This window comes from Alligator mississippiensis, chromosome 7 (genome assembly GCF_030867095.1).
Source record: "Alligator mississippiensis isolate rAllMis1 chromosome 7, rAllMis1, whole genome shotgun sequence".
Lineage (NCBI taxonomy): Eukaryota > Metazoa > Chordata > Crocodylia > Alligatoridae > Alligator > Alligator mississippiensis.
In genome coordinates this window covers 63,639,528-63,654,342 of record NC_081830.1, presented here as the reverse complement: position 1 = coordinate 63,654,342, position 14,815 = coordinate 63,639,528, and the positions used below count along the sequence as shown (strand labels likewise).

At 42.5% G+C, this 14,815-nt stretch overlaps 1 protein-coding gene across 1 annotated transcript; it reads right to left on the bottom strand.

Moving 5' to 3' along the window:
• Window positions 1–217: 217 nt before the first annotated feature.
• On the bottom strand, window positions 218–13,276 carry RAP2B (RAP2B, member of RAS oncogene family). The gene has a single exon (XM_059731047.1). It carries the CDS (start codon window positions 12,957–12,959, stop codon window positions 12,408–12,410), a length of 552 nt encoding a protein of 183 aa, XP_059587030.1. The 5' UTR covers window positions 12,960–13,276; the 3' UTR covers window positions 218–12,407.
• Window positions 13,277–14,815: the final 1,539 nt, after the last annotated feature.

Sequence of the window (14,815 nt, the reverse complement as noted above, 5' to 3'; positions counted from 1 at the left end):
ACTAAACAGGTTTTAATTTTGTAGAGTGTGTGTGTGTGTGTGCGTGCGTGCGTGCACGCACGCACGCACGCACCCACCCTACAATTTTGATTAAATTAGCTCCCAAGAAACTAGTAGTTTAATCTTAAATAAAAATATAGGAATGGTAATCCTGCCCATTTACAAAAATGATATGGTACAATCTTCAAGAGGGTCTACAAATGAAATTTTGCATGTCTGTATTTGCAAAGTTAAGAATTTATTCAGTGAAGTTGTAGATTTACACGGAATTCAGAACAGAATTTACCCTCATATAAGCAGCACTCCATAATACCAGACATTTTATTAAGTTAATGCATTTCTTAAGACCATCTGCATTCTGGAAAAAGTGGGCACATCTACACATACATTAATGTACTTTAATTAATGTGCATTAAAATCTAGTACCTCCATTGTGAGGTACTAGGAAAACGTACATTAGCCTGTCTTAATATGCATTAATTAAATAGTATTTTTTTAGTGTCACTTTAATGTACATTAAAATACTCTAATGTGCATTAAAGTTAATTTATAGATGCGTCCAGTGTATAGTATGTCCAGGCTAGTACACATACACATTTTTCAATTTGAGAAAGTCATTGCGACTCGAGTTAACCATTCAAGGGCTGACAAGTAACTGCTAGTATCTTATAAATGTCTGAAACTAAGACAAGCTGTAACCAGATGTCTACTAAGCAACCAATTCATCATCAGCTTTGTAATGAGAATCCAGGAATACCTATGCTTGTGGTCTTAATTTTTCTGTCTAAACAACCTTTTAGTTTCAGTTTACTCTCTGAGAGCAATTCAGGTGAGAAGCAAGCTGAATATTTTATTCACAGACAGTACAGACCACAAACAATCCAGACAAGCTTGACAGGTTGCTACCACTAGCAGAAAGCCTGTATACCACACATGCTTAGTAACCATGGTGATTTTCTGAGTTAATCAAACTGGATATGTACATTCAACATTCTATGGAAATTAAATTGTACCAAGCCCAAAGATGTCTGGAAAACATACAAATAAAAATATTTTAGGTCCTTAAAACTTAGTTGGCTAAGTAAATATGGATATAAATTCCTAATGAATTATTCCTATATTCAAACATAATGAGCACCCACAGCTTCAGACTGAATTGACTTTTGGTCTCTCAGGTAGAAAATGCTACAGTACGCTTCCAGAACTAATAGCAGATCTCAGGAGTAACGTACAATTTATTTACAGATCCTTATGTGCACAAACTTGTGACCTATATGTTTACCAGGTACAGACTCAAATATATAACCAACAGTTTAATCACACTACATAACCACATACACGCACGCACACACACACTAGGATAAGCAAATGAGCATAAGCATCTATGAAAGCCCTAATCAGTTCTGAACACATCCAGCTCTTTCACATACCACCTCTCTCCTGAAAGTTCTCTCCCATCTCCATCATACCCCAATAAAAAGTCCAGTCAATATAGCATTTCCATTTGGACCAGTACCATTTTTTTAAGTGCTCCTGCCACCAAAATGCACCCATCTGGCAGTACTCCTGTGAAGAAAGTAGTGGGGACAGACCAGACAGTACCTTTTCTCATAGTTCCTAGCACCAGAGTGCACCCACACTAATCACAATATAACACTTTCTCATGGAAAACAAATGCAAATACAGATTCAGCCAGCCACTAGGTGGCATTCCATAAAGGCGGTATCTTCCTATGCTCAGTCTACTGTCTCTTCAGTTTGTTCCTATTCCAAAGTACATGACGCACATCAACTAGTATTGGGCTTTGGGCAGCTTGTTTTGTAGTAATTGAAATGTGAAAAAAATGAAGACAACTTGGGGACAGAATTAAACCCTCACCAAAACAAACAGAATTTGAAACAAGAAACACAAGGCGGGAACTATTCTGGAATGGTGCAGAAAATTCAGAGAGAAGGAAAAATCAAGATTTCAAAATACTAAGCAATTCCATTATTCTGGCACTTGCTTTGCTCTAAAGTTTGTTAATCATCAAGTGAATCTGGCAGCAATTCAGATATGAACAAACATACCACCAATCTGAGGTATTTAAGATTAGCTCACGCAAGGAACACATTATTACCAATATCAGCCTTAAGTACATATGGCTCCCAACTATATGGAGTTATCTAATTCAGCTTTTAGAAGCTGCAGTCATTGATGGCACAAGAGAATCTGCATACACTTAAGGCAGATTGTCACTTGAAATTCTTCCATTTTTGCATATATAAACTGTTTCATCTTTGCATTTTTCCATCTGTTCAGTATTCCAGAGCAGAGAGGCTCCACTCCCACAATAGTTATTTGCAAGGTTTTGGAAAAACGGGGCTAAATTTGATTTCAATTTTCTATTACAAACTGATTTAATAAAATACAGCCTCATAACCATTCCCCTAAATGCAGTAACTCCTTACTAACAATCCAAGATGGAAATATTTCAGAGAAAAATTATTTTAAACCCCAGCCTTAAAAACCAGTTGCTCACATTAAAGAACAGAACCATTCAAATTTTCATTGTTGTGTTGCAAGTTAAAAAAATATCACTTTAGCCCCAGTCTCTCAAAAGTACCTTTCCAAGGGGCTGCCTGTGAACAAGCAGAGGTTGCAATAATTTAACTTAATTATCTGAAACTATTCCTTTAATTATACAGGCACAACATGATATTCAGATAAGGCCTGACAAAGTCCTAGGGACATGCACACAAATTAATGTACCTATATGAAAAATGGGATAGAAGTCAGAAAAAGGGCTCCATTTCCAAAGACCAGAAGGCAGCTTGTGCACAGTAAACACTCATGAATTTTTGTCCCTTCATACACAAAAAATGTTTCTACCATACTTCCCCTCAAATTCAGCCTCAAATTAGAAAATCTGCCCTCCAGGACACAAAGTGAGTCAGTGGCAAGTAAGTCAGAAACAGAACCTCTGCACCTGTGCTTCCAGTTCTTTTTTCTAAGCATGAGCTTTACACATATTGCTAGCTTATGTATCTGTGTCAGCTGTATGTTTGTACCAAAAATGTGAAGGATGTACACAGTTTAACCCAATGAATGGTGTGGACATTACATACAAAATCCCTTTAGCATTTGTTTGCTTCAAGTCTGGAAAATATTTAGCATTCGTTCAGCTTCCAAGTACCATACAAATACTAATCTTTGCCAGACCTCAGAGTACCAGGCATTGTGACCATACTAGAGAAGAAGGCAAGAAAGAAAACCTGAAACACAGTGGGGCAGTTTAAACCAAGACAATGTCAATGACAGACCTTAGAACCAAGGTCCCTGGCTATGATTACCAGACCATGCCCAAACCATTGGCCTCCCTCCTTAGGATTAGCAGTATGGTCCTTAAGATTAACTATAACTTTTCTTCTAAGCTGCTAATAATGCATCTAGACCACAGAAGTCTGTTTCCCATGCCTGTCATGACATCAGTTAGAGTAATATTGACTTATGATAAATATTCAAGACAATTTTTTTAAATAAGCATGTAACAGTCACTGATAACTTGTCCAAAGGAATATAGACAATAATATATGCATCACCTTTCATACACCAACCTTTATGCTGGCAGCAATCTTTGCATTTTATAACTGTAATGCATTACAGTTGCAATATCTGGTTTTAACAATGAGATACCCTCATTTCAGTAGCTAATTCTGTAGCTGTTAAGTCTAAAGTGCGTGTTGAAAATGTGTTAGGTGGCAACTTTAATTCCAGTCATTCAAAATCAGATCCATGATCTACACCTCAAGGGTGAATTATTCACAATTAGTAATGTCTGTTCATAAGGCAATGTTCAGAAGCATCACAGACCACTTAAATCAGAAGCAATCTTTCTAAGTGTGCTTCTGGCAACACTTCTCCATTTCAGTTTAACATTTTCCAGATTAAGAGTTTACTCCTGAACCATTGGGATATTCTGGATTAGATATACCAAGTCTATTCAATTTTAGAATTCCCTGCCTGAAGAGGTACAAAACAACCCTGCTGCTTGCCTGAGATGTGGCAGATGCATATTCCTGTCCCTTAATCATGGTACCACAGCAGCTGACCAGATGGATGGACTAGCAGCTATCCAATACTCAACAGATGTTTATTCACACTGCCTGTTACCTTGCATTTCAGGCATGAAGTATGCATCTTTTCCACCACTAAATTAATACATTTTACACGTACATACACATACATGTGCTGGGTTATATTAGCATTTTAAAAGATGTACGGAGGACTTAATGAGTCAAGCTATTCTTTTAAGCAGAAAAGATTTTGCACTTGCAGCATTTATTACCTCTCTGAAATGGCAGTTTATTTTAGCCTAAAAATAGTGTCCTCCCCCCCACCCCCCTTTGCAATTTCCAAAGGACACTAAATTACCAAACACAGCACTCCATAGTAAAAAACAAACAAACAAAAACCCTACAGCTACCTGTGTTTTGAACAATTAACGATAGATCTTCAAGTTCTCCATTCACCATACAGTGCAACCAATATTTTGGCTGTTTTTGGACACCTCTCACTAATACATAGTGTTAAAAAGAAGCAAGAAACACAAGCTGTTCAAGTGCTCAGTAGATCTATACTTAAAACATTGGGCCCAAACAATTTACCATCCCGAGTTTCCAGAAGTGACTGAACCTTTCAGGTTCTGGATTCTGCTATACAATTAACTTGTAAGCCACTAGAATCATCTGGACTTCTCATCTGGACATCCTACCCCCTTCCCTCTCCCTTTCCCCTGTCCCAACACATTAGAAAGAGAAAAAAGCCAGAGGCCACAATAAGTAATAAAGACATATGATTAACCCTTTTATGATATTTGTGGTGATAGCTGTAGCAGCAATCATGGAATTGCCTCACTCTTAACAAGAAAATGCAATAGCACCCTCAAAGCATATGGCAGAGAAGAGGGGAAATAATCCGTTCCTTTCCAGCTCAAAGGTCTACATATATTGCATCATTTGAGTTTACCAACAAATGTTATCTACTGCTCGTCTTACTTGCAGTACTTTTGTTTTAAAGACAGAGACCTCTGTTGTTTCTTTATCAATACTGCAATAAAACCTTCAGTAAGTAAATGGATCTTCACTCTGTGGACATCAGTCCCTATTTCAAGGAAATTTTTATACCACCTTATCTATAGGGGCATTACAACCTTACATACCAACAAGGTTTCTGACATGCATACAACCAAGTACAGGCAAGATTCTTGGGTAAATGTGGTATCTTTTATTAGACCAACTGAATAGTTGGAAGAAAGTTGTTTGCAAGCTTTCAGGTACAAGCACCCTTCTTCAGGCACAGGGAGTCTCTGCTGTTCTGAGATCACCAAGGAATTGAACATTCCTTGGAGATCTCAGAACAGCAGAGACTCCCTATGCCTGAAGATGGGCACTTGTGCCTGAACACTTACAAAGAACTTTTTTCCAACTATTCAGCTCATCTAATAAAAGATATCACATCTACCCAAAGAAGCATGCCTGCCTATGTCCTTAGGTCAATACAGCTACAACAAAAAACACTATGACCAAGTAATCGTTAAAGTTGATAAAGGCTACAAAGATAGAGCTTGAATGATAGACTAGTGTCCTTCAAAGATTCTGCCTCTAATCCAAAATTTCAAATACCTTATTGATTTAGGCAGAGTTGGGTCATGACAAAATTACTAATTCATTGTAAGTTTCCATATACGTGTGTCCGTATTCCTTGGGGAAGGGGGTGGGGGGGGGAGAAGGGGGAGGAAGGAGAGTGTGTCCAGCACTGAAAGCAGAAGATTTTGGTTAGGTATCCTCTCTGGTCCCCAAACTCTTCACATTATTTGACCTTATCTCCTTATTTTAGTTTGAAACAACCAATTATTGGGCTTGATCCTCAGGGGAAATCAGTACAACTTCACTGAAATCCATACATTGTGAAAATAGGTAGTTGAAGAAACCAGGGTGCAGAGGAAGATTAAGTGACTTGCTGAAGTTAGGCAGCAAATCAGTAGCAGGGCTGGAGACAAGGTGAGATGGAACTCAGGCAGAAGGCTGAGAGGGATACACCCCAAGGTCCAATTACCTTGTCAGGAATGTGGATCAGGAATGTCTCTCTGTCTGGCTCTGAATATTTTTTTTCAGTCTCATTTTCATCTCTGCCAGACTTGCTATTTTATCTGCAGGTAACAAGACAGTAAGGGTTTTACCTAGATTCTGTTATCTGAAAGATACTAATGCTTATCCACCTGCACCGCATGGATGTGAAACAACAGAAATCTAGTTTATCATCTGTCGATAGGACTACTGTGGGATGATAGGCCATACACTTCACAGTAATTCAGTAATAAGTGTATTATTATCCTATCATATTGCTCCACCCTCTTAAAAAAAACAAATACCATTAACTAGAAGCAGCCACATTTCCAGGAGTGACCATCAATTTTGTGTGCCTATCTTTGAGCAAGGCACAGTCCAGTTTTCAGATATCCAATCTAAACAAAGGCATCCTACAACAGTGGTCATTTTTCAAAATATGCCTATAATATTCATCTGCTATTAGGATCATATTAAACAGCTAGTGGAAACTTAGTGCCACAAATGTACAATAGAGATTATCTGAGTCTTCTTAAAATTCCACTCACTCATCTTGACTTAAATAAAATCTAGAAATAAGACAAAATGCTGGATGTCAGACTCAGGGGTGTAGGTCAACATTTAGAACTGAGGCAGAAGGCAGGGCAGGATAGCACTTTGAAGACCAATTTGTTCAGAAAGGTATCAACTTTCCTAGGCAATAGCCTACTTCGTCAGATGGTATGAATTAGATGCTCCCTGCTCCATCATCAGTTACAATATAGATCTCCAATCTTTAGCAATAGCTACTTGTGTGGAATGTATTCCTGTTCCCCCATTCTGCAATCCACATCTAAACACAAACATCCTTAAAAGTAACACTTACGTTTCAAACTATCATAACAGAACCAGATGTACACTATCTTTAAAAGGCAATACATGGTAAAATAGCATGATTAGGTTCACTACACCTTAATCTTGTTCTTGCAAAATCTCTTGCAGAAGTACAATCAGACAGCCACAAACAGACCTACTCTCACCTGGATACAGTCTGCTGCTTGGACATAAATCTATTAACACAACACTTTCTACAGAAGATTTCTCATGGAAACAAACTGAAAGACTAAATCATATTTAAAACTCCTGAGGCTACATTTCAGGCACTATTTGCTTTAAACTACCTTCCCATCCAGTGTTAGAAAAATAAAGCTCCTGATTATTACCCATTATGCCTATTCTTTACTCAAACCACTAGAAAAGTAGAAACTCTCAATAATTGTTGACACCATAGAACAGCTGATTCTAGTTTTTGGAGACTGGACTTAAGCTATAGAATTATTAATTTGACTCTGAGACTTCTCAAATCATTGTGAAAACCTCACTGAGGCTCTAGAGAAAACAGTTTCTTACTATCAGAGAGTTTTTCTTCCCTGATAGATTAAGCATGATTCTTCAAATTCGCCTCTTTTAAAGCTTCAGACTAAACATTTCTGTACTAGAGCACGTCATCTACCCAGTTACCCACTCTAATATCATCAATGGCCCTAACAAAGGCTAGCTCCTTTGAGTATCCTCAGAAGACCTTTAACACATATAGTGAAAGTCTAACAAGTGGTTGTCTACAAGTACTCACACTTCAAAACATTTCCACTAAAACCAACTGTATGGTCAACTGATTCAGATTTCATTGGGTGTCTTCTTTAGCAACATTAAAGCAAACAGCTGCACACAGGAACTAATAAGACTGAAAACATTAGGTTAACACCACAGGAAAGTGTTTAATCTCATTCCTACTGAAGCTAACTTCAAGATTTTTCCTTCTCTTGCTTCTTCTGGAACCCAATCAAGCCCTAAATGAGAAAAAGTCAATTCTATACAATCTGTTTTAAAAAGCCTCTGTTCCTTTTTCCAGTCTTAAGAATGTTGCCAATACTTCTCGGTCTGCTGGATTTTTGTTGGAAATCAAACCTACCCTGGAATTTTCTACCATTGATAATGTGTATTCTATTATGGGCTGGGCTATATTCACAAAAGTCATTGGGACTCTTTGGTAAACCAAAGACAATACGCTTTTCTATGAAGACTTGACAGGCACTGAATTTTTAGCGAGGAACTAGCTAAAAACTGCATCACACCAATATGGAGGAAGACTTTTTTATGTCATCATAATTTTAGTATAAAGGGCACATTTATGATAATCTTTTTGCCATACAGAAGTATTCCAAGATACCTAAGCCACAGTTTACCATTCTACAGGGCTCATATGATTTTATTATACCATGAGTGCCAAATCTCAAATGCCCAAATGTACAACCACCAGCTTCAGAGGATGTAGTGAGGACATATTAATTTTTTTCCTGATATTTGAATCTGCTTCCAATACCAGTAAACTTGAAGTGCTTTAGGGCCTAAGTCATTTTGCCATTTAAAACCAAGGAAGTTTTGCCATAAATTAACCGCTGCAGGATCTAAGAGAATGACTAACATTCATTTTCATACAAAATCACTGAAGAAAATAGAATGACCTTTTTTTTTTTTTTTTAATTGGCACTCCTAGAAGTCAGATGATTGGGGATCCAAAAAGTACCCAATAGAGAGGCCACAAGAAGACCATTGTTCTCTATCTTAAGATACCCTTTACACAATACCAGCCATACATTCTTTTGCAAGAAGGGTCCTCAGAAATTCTGCAGGCAACATTAGATTCCAAGGCTGTAGAGTTGTAGACAGCTGTAAGGTCTGGGTATTCTATTGTAAACCTTCAATTAAAGTGCTGCACTTAATGCTAGAATACTACACAATTCCTGTGACCATGGAAACTGATATTTCAAAAACATACTTCCTCATAATGGTGAAAAGCTCAAGTGTTTGACATGGCCTTTAAAATGCAATTGGTGTAGACAACAGGACACAAAGCTGTAAGACTAGCTGTAAACTAAGTCCTTGTTTACATGCAGGTTTTATATTGTTACTGCTATTTTGGCTAGAAGTGTGCATGATTTTTCATTCAAATCAATAAATTTGGCATAACCTTTACTGTGGATGCAATCATCAGTATTAGAGATGCCTTACACTGACTGGTATGACTTGTTCCTAATAGGGAAGGTGAAATAAGATGGCTGTATAAAACACCTTTATACTGTATCAGTGTAACAGCTTCCATCCCAAGGGTGGGAAAGAAACAAGTTATATGCTCTAATTATACTGGTTTAGTTAAAGCAGTATTGTTCTCTACTACAGACAAAGCTTACACTTAGTGAACTGCACAGCAATTTGAAGCATCTGGAAGATGCAGTGATGCAGTCCTCCTTTCTGCAGTATCCTCCCCCAGAAGAAGATATTTAGAATGTTCCCATGTATGCACAACTTTTACTAGAGCCAGGCCATATAATTCCTTAATGCCTTATCTATGTAAAAAATACACCCCCTTGTTGTCAAAAACTATGTATATACACACACACATAGTATTTATTAAAATATCTTCATCCATTCTGTCATCCATTTTTCTAGGCCAACCCTAAAACTGTAGGTTACATTGTGCTACTGTTTCCTATATACACATTCACATCATTCTTCAATCAAGTTCTCTTTAAAAAAAGAAAAGAAAGATAGAATAGAATAAAAGAAGAGAGACCTAAAAAAAAAGAGCAGTAAGAAACCATGAGGCATTCTCAAATTTTGGCTTCTGCTTAATGTATCAGTATCTGCTATTTTGTTGGAAGAGGATTAAGACTTGCCTGGTTTTATTACATTGACAGCAACTATTACACAAAAAAACTGAGCAAGGAGAAAACTGAGCAAGTGATCAACACATTTTCAAGTTATGATCCAATTCCTGGTAGGTGGTGGGAAAAAATAACAAACTTTCCAGCTACCAGTGAAGATAGTGGGAGGTTTCTCCATACCTGGGAAAGAGTGAAAATCTAGGCAGGATCAGACTGGATTAACTATAGCACAGACTTATGCATAGAACATTCTTCTTTTAATCTATGCCTGCAGTAAATGTTTGTATTCAAAATACAATTCTCCTATTGGGAATTTGGCCTTTATTATTAATAGCAACTATTCAGCATGTTGAATCTTTAAGGTATAATTCTGTCAAGTTTTTGCTAGGCACTAGAAATTTAAAAAATGTTGGCGAGAGAAAAAAAGTGCCCATTTTTCAAGTGATGGACAACCATGAAGGCCCCAATCCTGCATGTTGGAAGTCAACAGGAGTTTTGTGTCTGAACCAGTGAATTAATAAATCATGGTTTAGAACTGGGATAAGGAGAAATGAGCATGGTGAATTGAAATTAGCATGACTAAAAATTCCTTTCCACTGAACTGCTGAACTTCCAGTTTCTTGTTATATCATAATTTCATTCATTCGTAAGGACTCACTTTGGATAGAAAAAGAATCACAAACAAATAGCATTACGAAATTCCAACATATTTTTTGGAGCAAGGATGGAATGGAAGGGGAGAATAGGTCTGTGGGACAGACAAAGCGCTTTCTAGCCTTCATCCCACTTCAAGAAGAAGGAGGGAGGGGCACAAACCCATTTTCCCTTATACAAGTCATAAAAAAGAAACCAACAAGGAATCACAATCTTAATGCATAATTAAAAAAACACCTGTATTTCAATAAAATTTAAAGCTTCAAATGTATGAATTTAGCACTTCAACTAAAATAAACCATGTTGTTCTTAATATTAAAAAAAAAAAAGGCCCTAATCTACAAGCTGTTCTGCATAGGGCCCCTACCAACTTCAGTAGGCATCTACTGGATGTAGAGTTCAACCCACATGCAAAAGTTTGCAGGATCAGGGCCTGGTATTATTGTTCAACTGTTCCCAGCATTACCAGCATTTAGATGCAACAACTTTCTCCAGCCTGATGATGTTTAAAAGTGCCCTCCCTCATTCTTTTCCTCAAACACTACGTGCATTCAAAAGAAACCAGGAATAATGGCATATGTCCTGTTATGGCTGTGTGTTAAAGCTAGTTTTCCTTACAACGTATAAAAAAAAAAGCCACAGAAGTTGTTCTTTTTTAAAAAACAAAATAAAACATGATATTTGTATTAAAAGTCTTAAAATGGGTAGACATCTATTAATTGTGTGTCTGAAATTAAAGATACAGTCATTAGAATTTTTTTGATACATCACAACATTAAGATTTCACTCTTTGCTGGCTGGAGGTACATCCTAAAAACAAGGAGAAAAAAAAAAGCCCGGGAAATTAAAATTCCAGTAAATTTGAATTAAATGAAGCCAAAACTTGCAAGACATGGAAGTTACATTTAAAAGGCTCAAATGGAAATAAAAAATAAATTCCTTTAACAATAGGCCCTTTTGTCCTGGCTTGTTGAATATGATTACTGAAAGGAAACTATTAAGTAGTTTTTGGAGTAGTAGATAATGGGATTCTGTGGAGCTTTCACAGGTTGGCACCGGCTGGAACAGCTGAGTTTTGAAGGCACTCTATAGACACAGGGTTGCTGTTGGCCCTGTATCACATTTAGGAAGTCTTTGTACTTAGAGAGCTAGTCATCAAAATCAGTTATTGCCAACCCAAAAAAGAAAAAGAAAGAATAAAAACCATCACCACTCCACCCCGGGGAGAAAAAAAAAGAACACATACATACACACAACTAAAAAAAATGTGCAGATTTGTAACATTTTCACAGCTGATTAAAAAAAAAATTAAAAAAACAAAACAAAACAAAAAACCTCTACCGCTCTCCCCCAAACTCCCATCCCATACAGCAGGTAAACAAAATAGAAGATTATTTCACAAATAATCAGCAGACACTTTCTGGCACCCCACACTGTATTGGCATCAGTGTTATTCAAGTCCAGTTCAGATGTGCAATACTTCAGATTGGATACACTGTAACAATCATCCAACTTTGCATAGAAAGCCTCAGGATCACTCTCACAGTCGCAGGGGGCAAATCCAGCCGGGCCAGAGCAGGGGAGCAGGAATCCGAGCCGGAGAGATCGCTCCCCCCTCCCTTCTGCTCCCCCAACTTCCCGGGGTGCATTTCACTCTTCCAGTTAGAAAGCGATCGCTCGGAAACTTCCCTCTCCGCGTGCTGAAACTTTTCTTCCTGGTGTCACTTGCCAGCACAGCCAGCTGCCGGAGGTATTAGGAGAAGCAGGCAGCGATCCCCGCGATCGTGCGAGAAAGCCGCGTTTCCCCCGAGCCTGCTTGCAGACGTGGAGAGGCGGCTCCCCCTGCCCCGGGGCCCTCCCGGCCTCTGCAAAGTTGCCTCCAGTCTCGCCCCGGAGGGTCGCTCGCCGCTTCCCCCTGCAAACCCTCCCGGCCGGCCGCCCCTCAGAGGATGACACAGGCCGAGCAGCACTGGTCGTCCCCGTTGGGCTGCGAGGCGTAGTTCATCTGCCGCACGATCTCGGCAAAGAGCTCGTCCACCGAGGCTTTGTTTTTGGCCGACGTCTCCATGAAGGGGCAGCTCCACTCCTCGGCCAGCGCCTTGCCTTCCCCGTACGACACCTCCCGCTCGCCCTCCAGGTCCACCTTGTTGCCCACCAGGATCATGGGCACCTTCTCGTACCGCTTCACGCGGATGATCTGGTCGCGCATAGGCTTGATGTCCTGGAAGCTCTGCTGGTTGACCAGGCTGTAGACCAGGATGAAGCCCTGCCCGTTCTTGATGTACAGGTCCCGCATGGAGGCGAACTGCTCCGTGCCCGCCGTGTCCAGGATCTCCAGCACCGAGGGCGAGGAGTCCACCTCGATCTCCTTGCGGTAGAAGTCCTCGATGGTGGGGTCGTACTTCTCGATGAAGGAGCCCGTCACGAACTGCACGGTGAGGGCGGACTTGCCCACGCCGCCCGAGCCCAGCACCACCACCTTGTACTCCCGCATGGCTCCGCCGGGCGCTCGCAGGCAGGCTGCGGGCTGGGCTGGGCTGGGCTGGGCTCTCCCTCCGCCCCGGGGGGAAGGGGCGGGGAGAGGGGCACCGCCCCGCCGAGGCGCCTCACGGCAGCCGGGCCGAGCGCATGCAGGCGGCGGCGGGGACGGGCCGCGAGCTCAGCGGGAGGCGGGGAGCAGGAGGAGGAGGCGGCGGCGGCGGCGGCTCAGCAGCAGCGCGCTCGCGGCAGTGACAGCCCCGCGCCCGGCGCGCGCCGCACGAGCCCCGCCGCCGCGCTCCATCGCCCGCCCGCGGCCCCCCGCGCTCCGCCGCCGCCGCTGCCGCCGCGGCCGCGCCGCCAGCCCCCGGCCCATTGGCTCCGGCGCGCGCCCCGCGCCCCCCGATTGGCTTCCGCGCTGCAGGGCGACCACACGCGCGCCGGCCGGGCCCCACCCCCCTGCCCAGGATTGGCTCCAGCTCCGTGCCCGTCAGGCCGCGCCGCCTCATTGGCCCGCCGCTCCGGCTCGCGTCGGGATTGGTCGGGCGCAGGCAGGCCGGATTGCCTGCTTCGCCTGCTCTCCCCGCCCACGCAGAAGTTTTGGCAGCGGGGCCGCGGGGGCGGGGGCAGCTCGGGCCGCGGGCTCCCGAAATCCGGAGAGCGCCCGCGGGGGCCCTGGCACCCGTGCCCCTTGCCACCGCCGGCCTGGCAGGCGGCCGCGTCCCTCTGCTGGCTGGCTGGCTGCTTGCTGGGGCCCCAAAGCCACTGGCTGCAGCCACAACAGGACTGAGTGCACAGCGCGGCGCGGAGGCCCCCGGGGCTTTGTTCCCTGTGGGCAGGCTGGCTATCGGGTCTGCGCTGTGGAAAGCCAGGCTCGTAAACACGCTGGGCCCCCCCACAGTTGACGACTATTAAACTGGGACTCAGTGAAATGTCCTGGTGCTACAGGAAGACAGAGCAGGACGGCAGAAAAGAAGTGGCAGACTTCATCTGGTGAAGAGGGGTTTGGCATAGACTTTCTCAGGAGGCGGCCCTCGGAGGGGGGGTAGGGGGTGGGGACGGGTGTGTGGGCACGCTGTTGTGCAGTGCCAACTGTGTAAGGGGGGTTTCGTGTGCTTTGAGCTACTGAGTGAATCATAGGGGCGCTTGGCAGAGTGGTGGCGGTCGAGTTGTATAAAAATAAATATTTGGGGGGAAAAATATATGGTGGGCAGGCTGGAACCCAGCCAGGAAGCAAGACGGTTCAGCCCTCCCCTCCAGGCCAAATCAACACGGCTTTCCTCGCGCCCCAAGAAAAGATTCCTTTCTGACCTCGCCCAGGACAGCAGGGACCCGGTGGTGGCAGGGACGGCCTGTAGGGCAGGGTGGCGCTGGGAGCTCCCTCCTGTGGAGCTACACTTGCTTCCCGAAGAACAGGGATGGTGACCCCTACCTCCAGCTCTGAAGAGCACCAGCCATGCTCCAAATTGCAACCAATGTTCTCACTTTTTCTTTTCTGACCACTGTCCAGTCCTCCTGTATTCAGGTAGTGTTCGGCATCTCGTCAGTCATTCATTTTCCCTTCTGCATTCCCATTCTCTCTCTCTCTCTCGCTGCCCCATCCTCTTCCCTGCCAGAGTGGAGAGCACATTATGTGAACCTGAGTTCCAACAGTAATGACATGCTGCACAGGAGGAAGGCAGAGAGGGAAGCAGAGGGAGAGTATAAAGCAAATGTGGGGGGTGCCCTAGAAGTCATCTCTTCACCCTGCCAGCCGCCCCACAACAGTAATTGCAAGGGCAATTCCCCACTGCTTGTTCTCTTCCATTGATCTGAGTTCCCTTTATCCCTTAATACAGGTTGAAAGGATCAAAAGGCTACACTGGTTGGAAG

Coding starts and splice junctions, on each gene's coding strand:
- RAP2B (XM_059731047.1), bottom strand. CDS start 12,959: ATGCGGGAGTACAAGGTGGTGGTGCTGGGCTCGGGCGGCGTGGGCAAG.